This window comes from Doryrhamphus excisus, chromosome 13 (assembly GCF_030265055.1).
Source record: "Doryrhamphus excisus isolate RoL2022-K1 chromosome 13, RoL_Dexc_1.0, whole genome shotgun sequence".
In the NCBI taxonomy this organism is placed as follows: Eukaryota; Metazoa; Chordata; class Actinopteri; order Syngnathiformes; family Syngnathidae; genus Doryrhamphus; species Doryrhamphus excisus.
In genome coordinates, this window is record NC_080478.1 from 15,386,815 (window position 1) to 15,412,394 (window position 25,580).

General features: G+C 42.2%; 1 protein-coding gene across 9 annotated transcripts in view; it reads right to left on the minus strand.

The window, feature by feature from the left end:
• Positions 1 to 25,580, minus strand: part of arid1b (AT-rich interactive domain 1B) — a 214,300-nt gene that overhangs the window by 98,340 nt on the left and 90,380 nt on the right. For 8 of the 9 annotated variants that reach the window (XM_058089846.1, XM_058089845.1, XM_058089849.1 and 5 more), the window contains 2 exons: positions 24,236 to 24,388; positions 9,094 to 9,198 (listed from right to left, as the gene is read on the minus strand). In XM_058089846.1, the coding sequence (XP_057945829.1) occupies positions 9,094 to 9,198; positions 24,236 to 24,388 (258 nt within the window). The remainder of the gene's footprint in view (positions 1 to 9,093; positions 9,199 to 24,235; positions 24,389 to 25,580) is intronic. The other variant, XM_058089848.1, reaches the window with a different exon arrangement.

Genomic DNA, 25,580 nt, shown 5'->3' on the forward strand with positions numbered 1-25,580 from the left:
CCCTCAGCGAGAGACTGGCCCTGCATTAATGCAACATAATAGCATCTGTCTGTCTGTCTGTCTGTCTATCTAGTATATATCTATCTATCTATCGAACTTCTCATACAGTGTTTGATGAGATTAAAGCCATAAATATTCACAAACTCAGTGAGGCAGCTCAAACACAGCTATCTACAATCTGAGTAACTTTGCATTTACAGTACGTGTGTGTAATTGCACTTGTGTTTGCCTGTGAGCACAGTGTGCAGCCAGCTAAACCTTCTCAAAAGATAATAAGCCTGAAAAAGTTTATCTTAATCTTTAAAAGGCACCGCATGGATCCAGAATCAAGCTGTGAACTGGGTCGTGAGCGAGCGAGGTAGTGTTTGTGTATGGGAATGCGTTTCAGCATAAATTCACTGATGTGGTTGGTGTGCACGTGTGGAGGAGTTGAAAGTGCAGGTATTTGATGACAGTAGATTAATAACAGCACTGTATAGTGCCATCAGGGCTCATCACAGTGTGGATCATGCATAATAAACCTCCCAAGGTGTGTACCCACACATACACAAACATATACACACACACATCCTCTCACTATAGCAACGCTGGCAGTGCTGCTGCCTCTAAGTTCAAAGTCAGATGTAATTTCAGCCTCCCTGCAGCCAGAGGGAGCCATGCTGATGACAGCTGAGTTCCCCCTTGAAACAAGTGATTCCTACATCCGTCCATTTAGTCCTCCTCCTCCGGTCCTCTGTGGGCTCCTTCCTTCATTCCAGCCAATGTGCTGGGATGTCAGGCATCCGTGATCACACATAAAAATAAACCAAGTGGATGACCGAAGGCAGAAAGAGAAAGATAGGATGGTAAGTAAGAGAAGGAAAAATGGAAGGAGGAAGTGTGTGTGTGCAGTCTTACACACATTCATATACACACAGTGAATTACCAATGAACACTTTCCATGTCCTATTAATGAATATAAAATTGATGTTTCCAATCTTCTGCCCAGACTGGCTAAATAACATTTAAAGCCATTTTAACTGCAGATTTAAAAATGAATGTAGTAATGACAAGAAAGTGACCATTCATGAAAGAACGCTTCATGTCAGAAGAATGGATCAGACTTTTAGTGCTGGTGAATATAAAATGTACATACCAAGAGAGATGAGATGTAGTCTCATTTTATTATGCTATTGTTGATTTTAATGTACTATATTATGAGCAAAAAGACCTAATCTATTGTTGAACAATGTAAACATTCATTTACGCCTTTTAGCATAGCCTTCATGCATACACTGATGAACATTCTGTGCCACACACACACAGATGCATAGAAATGTACACAACACACACATGCTTGGCAATGCAATCACGCCAAATGTTGAATTTGTACAGTATTGTCCTTTTTTTTTTTTTTTAAATCACACAGCAGGCTATTCAGCACTAAAATACGGACGTGTGTGTGCGATAGGGATGCACCAACTTTCAATCAGATCCCGATACCTGCATTTGGATACTCTTTTGGCTACCTTTGCTGATATTCCTCCAGCTACATTTGCTGACAACATTAAAGAACAAACATGGCTCATGAATCAGAAATCTGCATTGTGAATTACGCTGGTGTTGGAAACCAATACCGATACTGTGTCAGATTAGTTTGATCCCTTGTGTGTGGATGAAGAAATTTGCCTTCCTTATGTAGTAGAAAGGGACACCAGTACATGACGAGAACTCCGAGTCAAAGAATTAAAAAAATGATGCAGACAGGGGACGTTTATTTCCTTCAAGGGTCAATCCTCAGTCCCTTATTCTCCCCCTCTTCTTCCTCCTTCCTCCCCTGTAGCGGGTGGAGAGGCGCCAGTGGAACTGAACTAGTGTTTTTTTAACCAAGTTCATCCCTCTCCATTTCCCCTCAGTCTCAAATCATAAAGCCTTTCACATCCTGGGGGTTCGCACATGTGTAAGCGCGCACAAACATATTTATCTACCCTTCTCACCAACCAGCCCGTCAAGGGTAGATGGGTAGAAAACATGGCCTCCCCCATCTCCATGCCACTGCTGCTCAGCCTTGTGTTACCAGCTTGCTTTAACAACCTATCCTGGCCATCAGAGCTCCCAGTAGGAAGAACCATGTCGAGCCATCAAGATACAACTAAAAGCCTTCAGAAAAGAAAATATTTTACAGATCCCCATTGGGATATTTTCTTTTAGTGTGTCTCTCCTCCACGGGAGCGCAGTATCAGCGGTGGTTTAGCACAGGGAGGAATTCATAGTCAACACAGAAGTTTAAAAGGCCTAACTAATGGCTGGTCTCTTTTCAACTTTCCCCCATTTCAAAACTTACTTGTATCATATTCTCACTAAAAGACTGTGGACCAGAACTGCTGCTGACTCTAATTGGACTCCAGACATGTGAACTCTTAAAAGGAATGCCGATGGCGTGGCAAAGAGGAATTTAACCTCAGATCATTTCCGTTTCCTGTGCGACTTTATACGGGGGAGCGAATGGTACGCTCAAGAAAAAACACGTGTTCACTCTGGAGAGGGGGGGGGAGGTGTACAGTACATGAAACTGTGTGTGCATGCTAAATGATTCATGAGGAACAAAAGAAAACAGGCCGGCATACAAGCGTAAAACTAGACTGTCTGCATTTTAAATGAAGACCATTCCTCTGACCCCCTGAGTCATTATATCTGAGTTGGCGGTAAAACGGGACAAAATGTGGATTACTCTACATATGCATGACATGCAAATTTACATCCATCCATCCATTTTCTGGACTTCTTATCCTCACGGAGGTCGCGGGCATGCTGGAGCCTATCCCAGCTGTCTGGGGTACACCCTGGACTGGTCGCCAGCCAATCACAGGGCACATATAGACAAACAACCATTCACACTCACATTCATACCTATGGACAATTTGGAGTCGCCAATTAACCTAGCATGTTTTTGGAACGTGGGAGGAAACCGGGGAAAACCCGGAACATGCAAACTTCACACAGATATGCCAGAGTGGGGAATTGAACTCGGGTCTCCTAGCTGCATGGCCTGCACGCTACACTGTGCAACATGCAAATTTAAGAAGCATAATTATACTAAGCTTAATAGCATCTACATATTTCTATATGTCTAATGGATGGAGGGATATGCACATATACTACATGTTATTCTTCTGATCTCTGAAACCAACTTACCACACAGCAATTTGATAAGAAAGGTGACAAAGTTCCATCTATTCATCATTTAGTATTCACATTGTTTCTTTGCATATAGGAACAAAGTCATTGGATTTGCTTTATTTTGGTAATTTTTGTTTTTCTTCTGACCATTCGTAATGAATTAACAAAAACCGAGGTAGAAAATAGTTAAAAGGCCGTTCTGGCGGTTTAGTGTCCCTGAAAGCATTCCTGGCTTCAGATTAGCACTTCTATTCTCAGACATGCAACGTGTCGCAGGCAGTGGCAGCCAGGAGCTGCTGTGGCCTTCAGTGCTGCTGCCCCTTGTAAGAATAGATGACAGCATCCAGAAAACGTCTTGTCTCTGTGCCTGCCCAACTCCTGCTTCTCCCTCCACAGCAGCTCATAGGGCAGTTATTTCCGCATGAGGAATGTAGTGGGAATACTGTAACTGTGAAGGGACTTTGTGAGTGTAACATGAATGTGATCCAAAAATATGTCAGACTTCATCCCTTTTTCATTTCCCTTTCTTGGGATTCGGACTTCTACTCTTTACTCCCCTCATCCACCCCCCCAGTGTGTGCTAATGTGGAGGCTGAATGTAACCCTGTTGGATGACATTACTGTGTGCTGCCTGCTGGCCTGCCTGCCTGCCTGCCTGACTGCCGGGGGACTCTCAAATAAAAGGCAGCAGTGTGGAGAGCCAGTCAGGGTACATCCTGTAGAGGCAGACTGACATGCTCTGATAGAGCACGCACACATTGAGTGTGTGAGTGTGCGTGAAACTGGCAGAACGTGCATCAAAGTGCACTTAAGCGTGTGTTTGTGTGTGTAAGTGTGTGGTTGTGACGAGAGAGTAGCAGGCCTCTCCAGCTGTGTCCTGTCAATCATTCATGACCTAACACTCAGAGGAGGGCAAGGTGGACACAAGCAGGAGGGAGAGTTGGTATGTGACATTTTTTGGGTGGGGGGGAATAATATAAGTTAGTGTTAGGGGTATAAGAGTGTGTTAGTGTCTGTGCATGTGTGAATAACATGCTGCCACCTGAACCCCCTAGCCTGCATTCAGCATCCTCCCTCACCCTGAACAAGTGACAAAAAGATAACCACGTTTCACCTCACCGCTTCACGCCCTTTCTCTCTTCTCTTATTTGCTTACTCATCCTGTTCTTGCCCCCCCATCACATCAGCGCCACCCTCCTCTTTCTCACTCTGTTTCCACATGGCTGGCCATCCACTACCGTGTCTTGCAGAATAGGAGGCGGCGCGCCAGCTTGGCAGGCTGTCAGGGGAGTGCTAGAGAGCTGGGAACATGTACTGACTGGAACACGGCTGTGTGTGTGTGTGTGTGTGTGTGTGTGTGTTACTCTCACAGACATGCAACTTTAGGCAAAACACAGAGAACGCCATCCATGCATCCCTTTTCTATGCTACTTTTTCCTCACTAGTCATGATAAATAAGTAAATTAATCACACAATAATTTGCCGGTCTCCAATATATTGCCATATGCATGCGTGCCTGTTTTCTTCGTTTCGAGTGTTCACTCTGTGCATTGGTTCGGTACCTAACACTTCACAGAACAACAGCGAACAGAGTGAGACATCCTGTCAGTCAAAAAGTCGCTTTGTCTGTGTGGGGGAGACGGTGTCAATATCATATCATTGGTGCTACCAGAGGTTGTTTGTGTGTATCATCAGACACTTGAACAATGTGTCCCACTCAAAAAGTTAGCAAAGTTACATCCGTTTATGAAATACTGGGAAAAATTGTCCAATTCACGTATTGGATTAACACATTTTTGCATGTAATTAATATACATTGTATTTACTGACACAAAAAGAACACACTATATGGTGGCAAAAGGTAAACAAAAATTTTAACTGAAAAAATCAGATAGCAAATACACATGGAACATGGGGGTTGATCCCTATGTTCCCATGGGGTCACATGTGGTTTAAAAAGAACCACATTTGTACCGTACAAATCACCAAAAAAGATGATGGCAGTCAAAAGCCACTTTGCCCCCTTTTTTTTGGAACTGAATGAAATGTCAGAAAAGGCCTGGAGATGTCAATGGGAAATCCCTAAAGACATGAACGTGGACGTCTCCACTTAGACGAGGTCTTTGCCGAGCACAGGCGCCATTCAGTACTTTCCTATATTTCCTTAATCTTCTGTTAAATTATGAGGTATTAAACATGGGTTATGCCCCTGCATCTTGTTGCCAGCGTTAGCAATGGACCATAATGGCACCGTGGTATACATAAACGATAGCAACCAGACCAAAAAAACCGAGGTAAACATCAGTGAACATCATAATTCTGCCCCCAATGAAGACTACCAGGTACAGTATGATAGTCCTGGGAGCCGTTTCATAATATCCGATTCGATCTATTGACCCAGGCACAGGGGTGGTCTACAGAAGAAATAGTCCTCCTATTATTATGAAACTTGCTGAGTGTTCAGTCAGAGCAAATGGACTCGCTTTTTCTTGAAGATGTTTCACCTTTGATCCAGGTCAATGTGCAAATGCTTTGATTCAACTCGCTAGAAGATATACCATGCACCAAAGACCTTTACAGACACCTTTTGTTCAAATATGTTATGTATTTGTGGATAAAAACATATTGTTTTTGAAATTATCATGAAAATTGTTTTGAGCTGGTTTTGCACTACCGCAAATTTAAAGTTTGCAATTGGCTAAAATGACAATGCTAGTGCTTAGCACAGTGTTGTGTGCATGTGTGGGTTACCTGGGACCCATCTTAGGGCAAGATATAAGGCACCTTTAAAGGTGTGCATCCTGTAGGCAGCCACTAAACTGTAAATAAATGCAATTTATTCAATAAATACGATAAACATTTGTGTTTAAAAAAACACAACATTTGAAGGGGGCGGCATGGCGGTCGAGTGGTTAGCACGCAGACCTCACAGCTAGGAAACCAGGGTTCAATTCCACCCTCGGCCATCTCTGTGTGGAGTTTGCATGTTCTCCCTGTGCATGCGTGGGTTTTCTCCGGGTACTCCGGTTTCCTCCCACATTCCAGAAACATGCTAGGTTAATTAGCGACTCCAAATTGTCCATAGGTATGAATGTGAGTGTGAATGGTTGTTTGTCTATATGTGCCCTGTGATTGGCTGGCGACCAGTCCAGGGTGTACCCCGCCTCTCGCCCGAAGACAGCTGTGATAGGCTCCAGCACCCCCCGCGACCCTCGTGAGGAAAAAGCGGTAGAAAATGAAGGGTGATGGTGGATCCCGCAACAAAACCAGTTGGAACCACTGCTCTCTAAATAAGACACTTTGTGTTTTGGATCTTATTATTTAGCTAGATGTATCAATATGCAGTCCTATACAGTCTTTGTAAAAGTAGATAAGGAGGTCAACATGGTTACTGACAGATATTGTATTTGAGGCATGATATAGCGCATGTGCAACACTTTAAAAACCCAGGGGACACGTGCATTTATGGTAAGTCACAAAAGCACAGTTTCTTTTAGTCTCTCTTCAAAAAATCCCGCCACATCACACAACAGACGTGTCCCAAAACAACAACATGACACTTTGCCGACCTGCTCTCCCTCCCACCTGCCAGTGAGAAAGAGGAAGAAGAGATGACAGCAGCTTTAGATCTGACATCAAACGCTGGCGAGAGAGGGAGAGAAAGAAAAATGAGGAGAGAGAAAAAACAACAGTTACAACACCGCCATGACAGCTCACTGGAAGAGTACAGCTCTCATTTTCGCTCTCCTTTATGCCCTAAAATGAAAGGGCCTGTTTTCACCAAGCAGCAGAGTTTGGCTAAGTTTGTTTGTTTCCGTCATCAAAAGTTGTACCGCTTTTGGCAACCTCAGTGGTACAGCACCTAAAGGGTGGAGCTAGTCTAGCTATTCTAGTCTAGGAATGACCGATATAAACCAAAAGAGATTTTATTTATATCGCAATAATGCATGTTGATGCAACCAAGCTGTGTCCTTACTAATCTGTGGCGCAATAGAATCGACATTTCAAGTATCATTACCACTAAAAGAGGATGTTCGGAGTGTCCGTGAATGCATCTCGCCGTGTGCTGTGCCTACTGACAATTAGGAAGTGTCGTTCCAATGGACTAGAGACGCATTTGTTTGGAGCTGGAGATAAATATATGGCGTTGGAATTGCACTGGGCTGCACGGCGACCAAGTGGTTAGAGCACAGGCCTCACAGCTCGGAGACCTAAGTTCAATTCCACCCTCGGCCATCTCTGTGTGGAGTTTGCATGTTCTCCCCGTGTATGCGTGGGTTCTCTCCGGGTACTCCGGTTTCCTCCCACATTCCAAAAACATGCTAGGTTAATTGCCGACTCCAAATTGTCTATAGGTATGAATGTGAGTGTGAATGGTTGTTTGTCTATATGTGCCCTGTGATTGGCTGGAGACCAGTCCAGGGTGTACCTGGACAGCTGGGATAGGCTCCCGCACTCCCGCGACCCTCATGAGGATAAGCGGTAGAAAATGAGGGCACATATAGACAACCATTCACACTTACATTCATACCTATGGAAAATTTAACCTAGCATGTTTTTGGAATGTGGGAGGAAACCGGAGAACCCAGAGAAAACCCACGCATGCACGGAGAGAACATGTAAACTTCACACAGAGATGCCTGGGGGTGGAATCAAACCCGGGTCTCCTAGGTGTGTGGCCTGCGCGCTAACCACTCAACCACCGTGCAGCCTTGCCATGATGTGTATGCGTTTATTACGGTAAAACAAATTGTTTTATTAATGACACGAATTAGTTACCACAGTTGACAGCCGTAATATGGATTAAAGTCCATATCGCCCATCCCTAGTCTGGTCAAAATTTGCTTGCCAAGAAAAAAGATGGATGTCCTCAATTGTTGTATTGTTGCTCTTCTTTATCGAACACCACGCCATGCTGCTACAATATCACTATCATTCCAGACTGTACAAAATGTATAAGTGGCTAACCTATCCATCATAGATGGACAACATGCGCTAGTAGTAATGGAAAACGGGGTACAAGGGTTCATCCGCTGCAACTGGAACTCTTGCTCCAGAGTCACACACTCATTCGGGAAAGAAAAGTAAATGAGTAAAGACAAACTCTGTATTAGAAAAAGAGAGGCAGCATGTATGCTTTGTAATACACAGTAGTCCTCATCTGCATCCAACATTTATTGCATTGTCCCTCAAAAGCAACAAAAGCTTTCAACAAATTCAAACATCAATGTGTGTTGCAAGATAACCAATGAACACACGACATCCTGACTTCATTTAAAGTTTCTACCCTTCATCTCGCACTTTTCACATTCTACTCCAAGCCCTGCCAGACACATCAAGCAGCTTAAGCCAAGGAATTGTAAATGTCTTTTTATGCCATTCTTCAAAATGCAGAGGAGCCGTGAGAAATGACTTAACTGATTAGTTTAGCCAAAAAAAATTTAAAAAAGCAAAGCAGTCCAAAACGAATAGACCACTGACTATTTTCCCCCTCAATTACTCCTGGCGGCTGCCTGCTTAACAAGTTTGAGCAAGCCCAAATGCCAAGAGGCGGTGCGCGTGGGTTTGCATGTGTGACTGTGCGCTTCAGCACAAGTGCTTGTGACTGTGCATATGCTTTCCTGCGCCTGTGGGAGAGCGCATGATGCTTTCACCACTGATGTTTTTTGGACACTCGTGGTGGATAGCAGTCAAAACACAAACATGAGACAAAGAAGTGGGCCATGAGGTAAATGGACGCATTCAGATGGACACAAGCTCAGAAGTCAACACGAGTGGAAAGGCTGAAAATCTGTGTACCGCAGTTCAAACAAAAACATGAAAGATTTGTTGTGATGTGGCTGAAAGTGCCTCCTTGTTATGTTGTGTGTCTGTATAGTTATTTTGGACATGTTTAGCAATGCTGTTTGCTCCACAGTATTGTCACTCACTCACCGGCAGACTGGAAGGACGGTCCTGGGAAGAGACACCATCCTCATTGTTCTTCCCAGAGTTCCCTGGACCAGGACCTCTGGTGCTGTAGCTCTCGTGTTGCGCCTCCTTCAAAGAAAATAGAGAGATGAAATTTGTGAATCTTTATAAAAAGTTATAAAAACTACAATTATTGTGGGAAAGGCCAATCTACTGCTAAAATGGATACTTTATCGACTGATTACTGACAAAGTAACAATAATGAACTTCTCCCATTTTAGCAGTCCTTTAAAGATTCATTCATTCATTTTCTACCGGTTGTGGGGGTGCTGGAGCCTATCCCAGCTGTCTTCGGGCGAGAGGCGGGGTACACCCTGGACTGGTCGCCAGCCAATCACAGGGCACATATAGACAAACAACCATTCACACTCACATTCATACCTATGGACAATTTGGAGTCGTCAATTTTTTGGAATGTGGGAGGAAACCAGAGAAAACCCACACACAGGGAGAACATGCAAACTCCACACAGAGATGGCCGAGGGTGGAATTGAACTCGGGTCTCCTAACTGTGAGGCCTGCATGCTAACCACTCAACCGCCGTGCAGCGCTGTCCTTTAAACAAATAATTTTAAATGCCATTATTCACCCTTCATCATGCGATAATATCACAGTGATTGCTTTAGACTATAATACATTATGTAACTGAACAATTGAAACAAAATCCATATTTTGATCTTTGATGTGTGTCGAAATATTGGTGAACAATCACAATTAGAATGCTGGTCTCCTTCAGAATTCAAGCATGAAATTTCCAGGCAAGGACACACAATGATCAAGGAAACAGACACCCCCCCACCCCACCCCAAGATTCATTTCTACCTTAACTATAATAAATAAACCGACACACATTCATCCGCATTGTTCAATCTAAGTCATTTCTGTCCCTCTGTAATCACAAGGCTATCTAGTGTAAACCAATTTCCTCTCCATTGTTGGGGGTGTTGCCCACCTCCTTCATCTTGCTCTCATTCTTCATATCAGTCCCTCCTTCCTTCTCTTTCTTCTTTTCATTCACTCCAGTGGTCGTTTCCTCCATCATGTTAAGCATCAGTAGCATAATGGCAAGTGGTTACAGACCTCTGAGTAGAAGGATTAGTGATAGCTGACGGCTAGACGTGACACACACACACATACGCACACACACGCAAGTCATTTATGCCAAACATACTAAACATGCACAACATCACATCTATGCAACATATTTATTTACTTTCTGACTTCTAAAATCATTTTTCTTCCGTTGATTTGTTTCTTATCTCTTGTGTAATTAGACTTTAGTATTTGGGCAAAACTCCTGCCAGCTAGTGGATATCATGTTACAGCAGGAGATTATCCTTCTCAGCCAACAACTGAGAACAAATCTATTATTAACAAATTAATAGCATAGTCATTTGTGCAACAGAGCTGAATTACTCTTGTGCAGAACTGAGAGCAGATTGCATGTGAAATATGATATGAAGTAAATATTGTTGCCGCTTTACCTACAAAGTTCTTCCACACACACACACACACACTTTGCGTGCTGCCTTAACAGCTGCATGCACAGAGAGACAAAAGTTAATGTATTCATTCATCCATTATTAAGAGAAGGTAATGTAATGACCTTAAAAGCCCTAGAGTAGTTCCTGGAAATCCACATTTCAATTATCAGCCAATTAAACCCCAGAAGCATAACAAGACACTATTTTTAGCTTAAAACTTGCAGCAGTACAGCGGAACCCGCTTATCTCGTGACTGACATCAACAAAGGCGGTTGTTGTCGTCGGAATCGAAAGCCGAAACTGAAACCAACCATCAGACAATGTTGATTCTCCACTTCTCCGCTGAGCATTTTGCAATACCTCAACTTTCCTTTTCCTTGGCGCAGAGGAGTCCGTCTCACGTTTGGGAGACATAATGGAGGTTAAAGTTAATAACATAACAAAACTGAACAAAAGTGACATTGTCCTTCTTCAGTGTACTTAGTGCGACTACATATTACTCTACTTATGGTAGAGTACTGGTAACTCATTCTGTCTGTTTTTGTACAGTATTAATAATTGACGGTACTTCATGTGTTCTGCGTACAGTGTGAGTGACTTCATTTAGGTATAATTTAAGTTCCAACTCACGCTGATTCATTCATAACCTGAGGACTACCTGTACTGTTCAAATGTTATTGTTACTGAACTTTTTCACAGCAATCATTTAGACACAATAACATTGTGAATAGAAGGGAAAAACACAATTAGCAGGATTACAGATTGCAAATATAAAAGTAATGCTTTCTCTTGAGGCTCTGAATGAAGGTGCTAAATCAGGAACTTACTATTAAAGTCTGAGTCACTCTGACATCAAAAGGAATGATTCGCTCCTGCAAAATCACAATGTCTACCTGTCATGCTCTATGAACCAGCTAGTATTCATCATTTATATGTATATATAAAGTATGTATTATAACACTTGCAACAACATCCATCCACCCATTTCTCTGCTGCTTGTCCTCCAATGAGATGTTTTGCTCAGATGCAATGCAATATGGGAAAACTTTAAAATATAAACTCGTATTGGAACTTGTTTGTATATTTCTTATGAGTGTTAAGTTACTGTGTGATGAGTTCAGTGTTCTTTGTAAAATTATCTCGTGAGTCAGACTATTTTATTGAGTAACGACCTCCTGGAATTTCCAATAGGTTGACAAGTTCGCTCTAACCAGTTGATGCTAACCAGAAAATGTGAAGGCAAAATTTTGCCATACTTTTTTATGTTAACTGAAAAACGTTAGCACTGTGGCCTAATACACAGTACACTAACATCGTGTGAAAACTTGCATTCCCTGAATTACAAAGGTGGACACTGTGACAGCATATTATTCATATTATATTCAAAGCACTGCGATTGGCTGGTCACCAGTTCAGGGTGTACTCCTCCTCCCACCCATAGTTAGCTGGCATAGGCTCCAGCACACCCCGTGCGACGCTAGCGAGGAAAACCAGCATACAAAATAGATCAATGGATATAAAAAGCCCACATTTATCAGGATAGCGTCATCAGCAACTGGGGATACTTTGACATGACCAATAAAACTCCATCCCCTAAGTGAATTGCTTTGGTTGCTGCTTGAAAAACATATAGGAAAAAATCAAGGCTATAAGAAAACATAAAAAAAATGAATGCTTGGGAAATGTGGAAAAATGATCTTCAACCACAAAAAATAGATAAATAAAAAGCCACGGACAGACAACAGACGGTTGAACACCCAGTGCCGGCTGACACAAGTCCAATATTTACTCAGGCATATGAGATTGTATAGTGTGAGTGTGTGTGTGTATGCTCGTGGGAATTTCTGTTTTAAGTGGGTCAAAATGGGGTTAGCCTCATACTACTGTTTACACTCACGTTCTTACATCATCGCTGTCAACTGTATGGACAGAGTAAGAGAAAGCGAGAGAGTGAGCGAGGGAGCGAGGGCACATGGAGGACGAGAGAGGGAAAACAAAAGGTGACACAGAGAGCAGGTGAACAAGAAGATGAAGAGAGGAGCGTTGATTAAAAGAAAAAAAAACAGTCTAGAAAAACATCAGAGGCAAATGAAGAAGCGCTGCGAGTGCATCCGTTCATTTGAGCTTTTTTTCTTCTTCTCCCCCCTCCACTCCATTGTCTCAAAATCCCATTTCCCGGCTAATTTAGAAGCTTCTAAAATACACTCCGCTCCATACCTTAAGCCTAAGGCCACAGCTAATCCTGTCTCCATACACACATTTGCGCATGCATGCACAGAGACGCGCTCATTCATCCTCCGCGCTTTTCAAAAGACTTCATCTTGGCATAGTGGAAACGAATGAAGGATATTGAAAAGCAAGCGTTTGAAGTACATGAGGGAGTGCAGAGGAATCAAACTGTGAGTTAAATGCTATTAGACAGCTGTGTGGAGAGCCAGTGTAATATTAGATTTGATTGAATAGATGACTGCTGAACGTGCTGTAATATATAGAGCCGGAGAGGCTTTATGCAGACGTAAATCAATATTGCAGCACGGCGTTAATCCCGGCTACAGGAAGACGGCGAGTGAGACATTCGGAAATCTCGCTGACACTTGTTTGGAGTACGAGCCGTAGTACAATCAGTTGGATTCAAACGTTGGATTCAAATGATGTGTAAATTTGTTAATCTCAGAAACAAAAATTTCATTTCCTCAACGGCAGGGTCGAAAGTCATATTAAAAAAAAAAAATCGTCCCATTGAACTGAACAATATTCAACAGAGATGTCATTTAAAAGGGATCACTGCCTGAAGAAGCGATCCAACCATCACACAGAGACGGCTTCTTTTTTTTTTCCTCCAGTTGACATTTTTCATGTCTCACATCATTTAAGAACTGCATTTGGCCTTTTTGACGGGATGCACCGCACACATTTGAACTCGACATTCAAGCATGGGATGAGGTGAAATGTTGCCTCCTTTTGTAGCTGCTTGATTGCCTGTCTTGAGCAATATAAGTCGGATAAAATACGCCATGACCCAGGCATGACAGCAAGCCACCAATCTACAAAACAGGAAGCAGCCGGGGGCAAGTTTACAGCCATGATGTTAAGCTCAATTTGTTTTAGTCAGTCTTCATCTCTTTTTCTACAAAAAGTGAGGAAATAATTTGGATTTTGACACACTGAACAGTTTTATCTTTGTAAATTTACCGTGCGCGCTTGGAAACATGCTATGTTTACGACTACCTGGCTGCAAGACCTTGATCACATATATCCAACAAAGTAGGCTTTCAAGCTTGATAGTATGAAATGCATTTGGCGCTATCCTCTATTTTATTTACCCCTCACTCACAGACACGTAATGGGACCGTCTGCGTAGCTTGTGATTACAGCTGCGTACAGTAGATGGCATCAACTGACTTGGTTGCGCATGATAACACGTCTGTTCATCAATAGAGTGAGATATTAGACCCAGGAAACATCATGAGTGTTTTAATGCCATAAGGCCCAAGCACACGCCTCTGCATGAAATGAAACCAACACCAGTAAGTCAATAACTTCATTTTCTCTTGTTATCAAGTTTAAAAAAACATTACATAATGTTGCACACGTATAATGACACAAACGGATATGCTCAGCTTTACCCGTTCATGCACAAACAGAGTCAGAGTTAAAAACCTCCACTAAAGCTGCAGTTTTACGACATGGCCAACTATGCAAATTAGACAAAGTTTATGTTTTATAATGGCGACAGTCTATTAGTAAGTTTATACAAACACGACAGAACCATTACTAAATTGGAGTTACTGCACCCAGTTTTGGTACAGATCATATTTTCCAGCATTTGCCTGACCTCTCAGTGAATAATACGACAACTGTGTATTCCAATATTATCATTTTTTTTATTTTCACAAATTACACAATACACATCCAGTCTCCCATCCACTTCCTTTCTCTCTCCTCGTCTCTCTCCTCACCTTGTCTGGCTTTCTATCCCACCTCTCCATCTCTTGTGCTACCCTGCTCCTCTTCATCAATAGACCCTCCACCCCCGCCCTTTCAACCCTCATGACTATCAAATGAATTAGTTATTCCACAGCACCTTGGAAGATGCACATCTCACAAAATCTGACACTAATGCCATTAATATTCATTAAAAATTAAGCTTAATTGTGTGTCTTTGTGAGACAGTCCCCCCGCTGACACACACACACACACACACACACACACTCAGAATGAACAAAAGCACACACTTGAACGTGTAAGTCAATCAATCTGCTGATACACTACGTCCGAGACACCAAGGACTACGAGCCGCTCATGGCGTGCAGATGCGACCCTGAGGAGCGTGCACATGTGCACACATATACAAACAGAGTATAATACTGACTTTCCTGAAGCGCACACATGCCCATGCTAATAGCGCTGGATGAACAATGACATGGAAGCTTTGGGATGGAGCCACATCGCCTTGCGAAAAATATCACAGACATCAAGGTTTGGTTTGTCTTTCATGTTTTGTTCAGTGTTTTCCTGTTTTACATAACACACTGTATTTACATGCTGATTATTTCACATATGCTGGGAATATATCACAGGGCACTGCTACTTTCATCTGCTGTGACTGCTTTTTAAAAAATGCAGTGTTGGACCTCATGCAAATGATGGGCATTCATCCCAGGCTGGAGCCTATTATTATCATCACGGAAAAGGTGACCATTAGAGCTGCGCTGACGCTTGTGTGTATCTGTGCGTGTGTATCTTAATGGGTCCATTTGAAGCAAGGTCTTTTCCAGTGCTATGTGTGCATGTCCTTAAAATTGGATTCTATCGCAGCAATTTGCCTGACCTTTAACACAAAGAGTCTATACAAGAAGCCATATGACATACAAATAAGCAAGCATTTACTTACCTATATAAGCCAACACAACCAAATACACACAGCCAAAGGTATGCATGCATACTTAACATGCGTGTAGGTCCTCCCCATTGGGATAATGCCACATGTAGCTGACAACATATTGGGATGAAAAGTATTGTTGTCTCTTTGTATCCGTATCAATGCACAAGCTTTATTTATCACATACTTTACTACAGTCTACTACTGTCAACATCAAGTATTTAAACAACTAATAGTAACAAGAGCCTCTTATTGTTACTTTTGTTTTATTATCTGACAATGTTTTAAGCCGACTTTCTATTTCAATGACATTGAGTTTGGAGTAAAAATAATCAATGCCTCATCTGAATATTAGCATCATTTTCCAAAAACATGCACTGTTAATTTGTTATCTATTAAAGCTGATTTAAAAGCTGAGGAAAAACATGAAAGGACAAGTGTGTATTTTGAAGTGTAAATGTTTCAAAATGTTAATATTCCCACATTATGCTATTTTTCAACTATTTCAAAGGGGACATATTCTAACCTATGAATGTTGTTTGAATGTTTTATCATCATGTTAAACTATGCCAAAGTTTCAGATAATGAGGTTTGCGCATTTGGAAGTGAGCCCCAAAAGAAGTTTCGGGCTCAAGGAAACTATGAACAATGTTTTCTAACACCGGCTCACTGTTCCTTATATGGACATTCCCTGGTACAAGCTCGAGGCTTGTCCTCCCTCTGCTGTACTGTTTCACTGCTCTGATTTCACTGTGTTGGCACAGAGCTAATGCTAATGACGTCCAGGAAATATTTGTTCAGGTTTTTCAACTTGCCTAAACAGGCAAACATCGTGCAGAAGAAGTTGGAGTTCCAGATTCCTGACCAGTAATAGAAAAATATGGAACTGTTTTGTTAACGGACTGCATGGTGGTTGAGTGGTTAGCACACAGGCCCCACAGCTAGGAGACCCGGGTTCGATTCCACCCTTGGCCATGTGGAGTTTGCATGTTCTCCCCGTGCATGCGTGGGTTTTCTCCGGGTACTCCGGTTTCCTCCCACATTCCAAAAACATGCTAGGTTAATTAGCGACTCCAAATTGTCCATAGGTATGAATGTGAGTGTGAATGGTTGTTTGTCTATATGTGCCCTGTGATTGGCTGGCGACCAGTCCAGGGTGTACCCCGCCTCTCGCCTGAAGACAGCTGGGATAGGCTCCAGCACCCCCGCGATCCTCGTGAGGATAAGCAGTAGAAAATGAATGAATGTTTTGTGAACATGGAGGAAGTCCAAACTGTTGCTGAAGCCAGATGAATTTCCAACGTTCCTTGTAAACAGGAAAAAGGAACATTTAAAATGATTTACAATGGTAACATTAACTTTGATTATCATAACTGTAATTGATTATATTAGCTTTACATGTTATTGTGATGTGTTAAATTATTTCATTGACTACATTTTCTGTATCCATAATATGTGGAATTTCCCAGTTTAATTGCATCGATCATGAGGTTTTGTAATATGTGACATATCTCATAATCAGTATCATCGTGATAATATCAGATTGTGAGTTACTCAATGACTTGTAACGAACTACATTCTTTAATTCTCATTGAAGTTCATCAAATAAGAGCAAGGCTTTGTGAAATCTTTACTTTACGCATCTGTCCATGGTCGCTGTCACCACTAGCCCCATCTGTCTGCAAACTTCAGTTGTTTGGCTCGCAATTAAAGCAGACATCCACCCCAACTGGAACACACCCACGTGGCTTTTGCTCCCCATCATGGAAGAACAATGGCAAAACGTTGGCAAGCTCGACTTTGACATTCTTTTTTTTATTGTGTGTGTTTTCTTCTCCAGCCTGTGAAGTGTGTATTCAGGAACAAATGTAGCGGCATTTTCTAACAAATGGCAGCTAAATGAGGCCCCCAGGGTGCTGGGCCACTAACTACCGGCCTTGCTTTGTTCAAAACCCATTATGATTGTCCTAACCAATCCAGAAACATCTCTCCTATTCTTGGTCATTTGCATTTGAATTGCAGCACGGCTACACAAAAACAAACACAAATCAAAAAAGGAAAATGAAGGGAGAAAAAAAAGAAAAAGTGGTGGATTCCGGTCGAGCAATTAGCAAATGCCAGTCAGAGTGAAGGTAAAAATCAGACTGCATTATAAAACAATGTGTACGACACACACACATACACACACACATACTTGTATCTGGTTTATACACTTGTGGGCATTTAGGCATGTGGAAACTGCACTTGCGTTATTCTGTGGGCAGTTTATTATATCACCTTAAAGGGAATTAATCAAACACAACACTCAACCAACAAAAAGTTTTCTCTTCAGAAATAGAAGTAAATAACTATATACACACACACACACGGTGCACTTCTAATCAGTGCCAACCAAAGCCAATCAGCAATTTAGTTAAATGCATACATCACTTCCATCGCCATTAATAATGAACACTAGTGACCTCATCTTTGATTTTTTCTTAATTTTCTTAATGCGAGTATTTGTTCCATAAAAGTGTATTAATTAGTCTGTTATCTTAATTTCATGGCACGTCCCTTAGCTGCATTGCTTCCAGTACGCAAACAGTATATTCAGTGTGTGTTCAATGTTTTGTTTTTTTTCAATCAGATTCAGCTTTTACGTGTCGTCATGTCAATGTAATATGTCCAGGGCCTTCAAAATCCGGAGTGCTGGCCCATATCACATATGCATGAAATGAGTCTGTTTATTTTATTCATCATCTTGGGAAATCCGGCCCACCAAAGCTTTTCATTTGGACCCCTGGTAGAGAGGGTCATAAACTACTATAGGATATAGAAAATAGTTGTTGATGTTTTACATTGTTCCTTGCTATATGTTTTGATATACCTTGAAACAGATGGAGCCTAACTTATTTAAGAGGTAGTGGTATCAGTATAAGCAAACAGTACTGACACAGATACTGTGATACTAGAGTCTCTGATACAGCTTTCGCTACGGTGGAAGTGACTATATTGTTCAGGTGTCCCCAGTAAATGTATGTTTTTATATGCCGTGAGCCTATACACTCATAAATGCATATGTGTAAAATTCATCAAGCTTAAGTGCTCGTCAGAGGCAGCCAATCTGAGTGCAGCAGGCCTTGGGTTGCCGTGGAGATACGTGGGGACATTTAGAGGGCTCAGATAAACTCTGCCATTTAAAAGGTTATGACAATTAACGCGGCTCTCCGCAAATTACCACTGCCAGACCTTTACCCACGGACATCTCTCTCTCCTCCTTATCACCCAACACCCAGCCTCACTCCTCCTCTCCTCCTCGGTTGCCATTTGGCCTCCATTCCCCGTCACCCGTCCTCCCTGCATCCTTCCATACCCTTCCAGCCAGCAGCACTTTTATTATCACGCTAATTAACAGAGTTGTGCACTTAATATTCCAATGGTGACCAATTAATGACACTGAACTTTAGGCCCCCCTCCCACATGCTGTGCTCCCACCACCCTCGTTTCACTCACACACTCTCTTTGCTGACTTTCATTTCCTCTGTCTTGTTTCTTCAAACTCCCCATCCCGCCTCCCGTGGCCAAGGTGAGTTCCAATTTCCGTGAGAGTGTGAGTGTGTTTGTGTGGATGGACGGGGGATTGCTATAGGAGGCAGCAGACCACAGCAAGGGGCTTGTAAACCTAGGGGCCAGGCTGCAGAAAAGCTCAACGGCCTTTTAATTAACCTGGTGTGATTAAAAGCAAGGGAGGTGGTGGGTGGGGAGGAAGGAAAAGCAAAATGGTAGACTGGTAGTGAAAGGGAAACGACTCGGGAGTGCGCCCACCAGTGCGCCCAGTGCAATATTTATACGATAGAAAAGGGAATTGAAGGGTGTAGGGCAGATTTATATCTGCAATCAAAATTTCCATAACATCTCTGTAATTGACATTGCAGAGAGATTGTTTTCATTCATGTTATTTTTATTTTTTTAATACAGCAGTACAGCGGCTAAAAGTTTGCATTGGTTTACTGATTGTTTTGCGTGCAATATGGCGCACGTAACAAACTTCTTGTTTACTCAACCATCTTGGATCGTGCGCCCAAGATTGTTCACAATTTACTACAACAGCCCAACAGGATTTCTGATGTCTCACCTACATACTGTAGAAGGTTAGAAGCCATTTCTAAAGCTTTAGGACCCCAGCAAACCACAGTGAGAGCCACAGGAGTGGCTAGCTAACTAAAATTACTCCAGCGACAACTCATCCAAGAGGTCACAGACGGCCCCCACAACAACATCCAAAGACCTGAATAATGCTAATGATAATATTTTTTTACACATGTATGTTACCTAAAATAAACATATTTCACGTTCCATTATTTCCTATAAGCAAAGTCATTTGTAAGTCTGAACAAATTGAAGATCGACCAGTGTCCCAGAAAGTATTATAGGCTACTGTAATTGAATTTTGCTGACAGTGCCATTTTTTATTTTGCAACACAATTGTGGGGCAATGATAAATCTCTAAATCAGTTCTTTTGGTCTTCATGAAGAGCGCCTGTCTCCTCCAATCAATTGAGAACCGCTCCCAAGAGGCAACAATCGCGACAGCAACAGGAAATCAACAAGACCAAGAGAGGAAAGGACCAGTAGGATCCTTTTCAGACATGGATAAAAGGCTTTTACTCATGACTAGCGCTCATGAAGAATGACTTGCCTTCTTCAAAAGACTAGAAGTCCAAACTATATACCACTTGGAGGCATATTTACAGTTTATATAGTGCCATAAAATAACTGTCCTGTATTCTGTTACATGTAATTACTCTCCAAACATAAATTTAAGACAAGCTTTCTTGGTGCAGGATTGAATCCGGTGTGCTCCAGTAACATGTTCTGAGTTTAAACATGGCAGCCAGCCAACCTCTCAAGTCTGTCACGCTATAATAAAGCAAACAATATCATTCATTCATTCATTCATTCGTTTTCTACCGCTTTTCCTCACGAGGGTCGCAGGGGGTGCTGGAGCCTATCCCAGCTGTCTTTGAGCGAGAGGCGGGGTACACCCTGGACTGGTCGCCAGCCAATCACAGGGCACATATAGACAAACAACCATTCACACTCACATTCACACATTCATATGGACAATTTGGAGTCGCCAATTAACCTAGCATGTTTTTGGAATGTGGGAGGAAACCGGAGTACCCGGAGAAAACCCACGCATGCACGGGGAGAACATGCAAACTCCACACAGAGATGGCCGAGGGTGGAATTGAACCCTGGTCTCCTAGCTGTGAGGTCTATTTCTTGAAATTACAACATTTTAATTTCCACTTTTAGAAGGCAATACAAAAAAATATTGCTACATTCAAAACTACTACTACACAAGGAATACTAGCCAGCATCCAATTGTGTTGTTATTTTTCTTTCCGCAACCTGCGTGTATCCCAGTGTAGTATTTTTGTATTAGTCCCATCAGCCTGGATGTCTGAGAAATATTTGTTCTAACCTTTCTAACCTCCTCCGCTCCTTGCAATCAGATGAGGTCACAACAGTAAAATAGCCTCAAAGAAAGGTGCTGCTTTCACATCGATTTGTTACTAAAGTAGCTAATAGTGCTTGGTTGCAGAGCTAATTTTTTTGTCAAAGGCAGTTGGAATGGTTCCATCAGCGTGAAGATGTCCTCTGGCTAGGGTTAATGGGAGTGAAGTGGGCTGTGGGGTGCTGCACACAAAGCTGTGTGTAGTACCAAATAAAGAAGTTTGCAGCTTGGATTTCTCCAAGTAATGTTGGGTCAAAACCACAATGACATCCTCATCTGTGGTGGGTTCACAAATACTACTATATATGTGTGTGTGTGTTTTCTGGAACTCACATCATGCCTCATTTTTGCCCCGAATCACAAATAAAGGTCACGGTTTGACCTTTTCTCAGCTCAGAAATGCTACAGCACATTCACTCGATTAGTACGCTGACAGACACACGCACACATAAACTGACACAAAACAGGAAAAAAGAACAGTTCTGATCTGAAATCTCACCAAATTCTCTCTCTGTAATCCTGGCCTGCTGTATGTACGTATGTACTGTGTAGGCTCAATTTCTAGGCACGTTTACTCTTGGATTCAAAATTGAAGACGTGGTATTTTTCTTGTATTGTTTTCCTCTTTGAATTACTCTCTTTCGCTCAAATCAATGGGAAGTCTGTGGAGAAATGTCATGTTTTGGTACTGATCAATATTTTCAAATATTACTTGGAATTCTAAAACACAGCATGACCAGCATTTTCCAAAATGGCAACAAGACCCGATTCTGTTACTGTGAAAAGGATGTGAAACTGCAGTGCGGATATAAAACATATTTTGGGGTGATGGGGGAATGAACATAACATTAGACCTGCAAATTCTAATGATTTGGTTGAAACTATCATTATCACTATCCTTCCCCTTTCGCGTATCTGACAAAATAAAACATTAGTGACAAAGCACAGTAAAATAACATATTATAAATTAAAGTTGAAAATCAAAACTAAGCTATGAAATCTTTTTTTTATGTAATGGCTTTTGATACGGTGCCTGTATTGGATAGATGATGTGCAGGTGTACCTAATGTTGTAGCTGATGAATATTTACTTCCTGCTGCTTTATTCTCCTACAGAAAGGCCTTCTTGATAACAATAATGCAGCACGAACAAGCACGTGACGTGACTGCAACATTTTTACTTCAAACATTATTAGCATGCATTACAATGACAAATAGAAGAAAACCCAGCTCCCTGAACACCGCGCTGGTTGGTATGGCAACCAATAGAGGACCTATCAGCACAGGTGAAACGCAGCTAATGGCCAATCAGAATGGTCGAGTGGAATTACCTGGTGTATAAATGTCAGCACGGGTCAATTGCTGCCACATCATCTGCGATGATGAAAACACATTGTTGCAATCACAAAATGTCAACCTGGCCATGGATCTCTGAGTTGAGAGTGAGTAATGTTTGTTCACTTGGCTGCACAGTCTCTATATGTGAGAGCATTCCAAGTGAGAAAACACAAGGGTGTGCTATTGTTTTTTTCTTCGGAGTGAGACACGAGGTGGGCTGGCATAAATGTTCTCCAAGAATGAAAATAATCGTGTTTTCATAATACATAGCTGCCTGTAAATCACAGTATAGTTGTACAGATGATAAAACTAGTGAGATTACTGCTTGAGTGCTTGTGTTTCCCACAGGAATTTAATGTATCTGTGGCATGTGGGTGACATCTTCTAATTTGCATAATTGTATGCTGATTTTAAAAAATAATGTGCAAGTCATTGTACATTTAATAATACATTATATTGATGAGGGCTGCACGGCGGTCGAGTGGTTAGCGCACAGACCTCATAGCTAGGAGATCAAAGTTCAATTCCACCCTCGGCCATCTCTGTGTGGAGTTTACATGTTTTCCCCGTGCATGCGTGGGTTTACTCCGGGTACTCCGGTTTCCTCCCACATTCCAAAAACATGCTAGGTTAATTAGCGACTCCAAATTGTCCATAGGTATGAATGTGAGTGTGAATGGTTGTTCGTCTATATGTGCCCTGTGATTGGCTGGCAACCAGTCCAGGGTGTACCCCGCCTCTCGCCCGAAGACAGCTGGGATAGGCTCCAGCACCCCCACGACCCTTGTGAGGATAAGCGATTAATTTATACATCATCTGAGATATTAATCTTTAACAAGAGCTCAGAAGCACTTTTCTATCTTCTTTCTGAGCTATTCTTTCCTGTCCACTTCTGTTTTAAAACCCTCCCGTCTCACTGTGTTGTTTCTCCTGCACCATTTTATTCGGTTTTATCCAGGCCACAGTCATTCCACAAAGGCCAAGAGATCCCACTGGCTGCACTGTGGATGGAAAACACATGGGCAGTCTTTGCTCAAATCCAAAACAACTTGAACTTGAACCCAACTTCTGAGAAACAACCTTCTGCGGTGTATCAGACTGAACTTGAGCCGGACAAAGTTCACGTGCACGTGACATTTCCTTTGTCACTCTTGCCGTTGGAGGTGCAAGTCTATTTAGGAGCTTCCACTCTCAAGCCTGCCCTCTTTGCGTGATGTGCAGACATAACCACTTAGTGCATTTAACTTTAATCCAAAATATATTCATCAATAAATCATGCTGTTTTGTTGCATTTCCAATTATAAAAAAAGGCTAAATGAACTAAAATACAATTATAAGGCATTCCAAAGACGCATTCAAAGACGCTGTGAATGATATGTATTCTACACTGGTCACTAGGTGTCAGTAAAGCTATTGACACACAAACACAAACAGACTTTAATTGTAGGTTTCAATTATCACACAATCCCTAACAAAAACAACCTAGGTCAACCTCAGCTCCCATGGGGAACACGTTTATGGCAACACACATAAGAGTCTTATTTATATCTTAAATGGCTTATTTACTCGAATTATGTCTACTATATTGGGTAATATGAGTGGAAAAGGTGACTATAGGGGTGTTAGTTCATGTGTAGAGGCCTCTAATCATGTTAATAATACATATTTAGAAGGCTGTATGCAGGTTTTCTATGCTCTGAAAAAGAAAATATGAATAATATGAATATGAATAAGGAATCCAACATCACAGAAATTCACTTATCACAGTTGGGTCTGGAACCAATAAACCAGAATAAATGAGATATGACTTTATACTACATCACTCTAAGAAGTGCTACTAATGTGGTGTATGTTATCGTGTTATCAGAAATAAACATTATTTATGCTGCTGTGTTGTTACCTGAGGAGGTGGTCGTGACTGCAGGTAAGGGCTCTGGTTGGGGCCTGGAGGGGTCTGCTGGGGGGGACTGAAATAGGGCAGAGTTCCCTGCTGGCCCGTCTGCTGCTGCTGCTGACTGTAGCCACCCATCCCCTGCTGACCATAGGGCGCCACCTGCCGAAGCAATGGCAGAATGGTTGGGGGGGGCACTCTTAGGGTTAACGCTGAGGCAAGAGTATGAAATTCAGTTTAAAATGAAAGCAGTGCAGACATGCTGTCAGGTACAAATTAGCCGGAAAGCACAGCGGGTGGCTGTATTGTGAAATTGTGTAGCAGTCAATCACATCAGGGAGTGATTGAGCTGCAAGTTCAACCCCAACTTGAACGTGATTGAGGAATAATATATACACACAAACATTCCAAATGGGGTAGCAGAAATGAGCTTGTCTCCATTTTCCAATTCACTCGAATGTCCCTCGGCTAAAGGATCTTAATTTAGCTCAGGCCAGGCTGACGACGGACTCCCAGCAGTCCTGTGCCTAATGAACTCGCACTGCAAAGAACTCTACCGCTATGTCCTCTGGCTCGCCAAATGTGTCGTCCTCTTCAAATTATCTCCATCTCGGTCGGATCACAGATGGGATGAGGTGTATCGGATAGTGCAGCGTGCCTGTCCCAGGACGTAACCCTAATGAGGGACACATGGATGAGCCGGGGCCTTCCAGAACAGCACAGTTAAAAAGTCGCTTGCCAAGCGTCGCTGCTACATTACACACTGGTTATGAGAGAGAATATGAGACCAGGGACTTTGTGTAACAAGCTGGCACACATACAGATGTAGTCTTAATCCTTGCTTGTCATTTGTTATGACTACAGACAGAGCCAGGTGCTCTCCACTCCTCTAAGGATTTCTGTGGCAGTGTGGGTTGTCTTTCACACGCACACACACACACACACACACATACATACTGTACAAGCACACACACAAAAGCCAAGCGCTGTGCAGATTACTAAACATCATTTACAACTGCCATTAAAGCAATAGGACAGCACTTTTCATGTCATATTTCCGCCCTTGTGCTACTTTGCTATTCTTTGGCCGACAAACAGCTGAGCTAAAACCTCATCTATAATGATATAAGGATAGGCATAGTCATTTCAAGTGTGTGCAAAGCTCAAAGTTTACGCCCACCTTTATGGAAATCTGTGAATCTTCTTCAGAAACGGGAAAACTCCAAGTGATTTATATCTCGATTTACAAGCGTGATGTAGCAACTACTAAGGTCTTGCAAGATCAAATGCACCACATGATGCACAATTGGTATAGTGTGAATATTATTAGCAAGGAAACCCACTCATAAAAGCA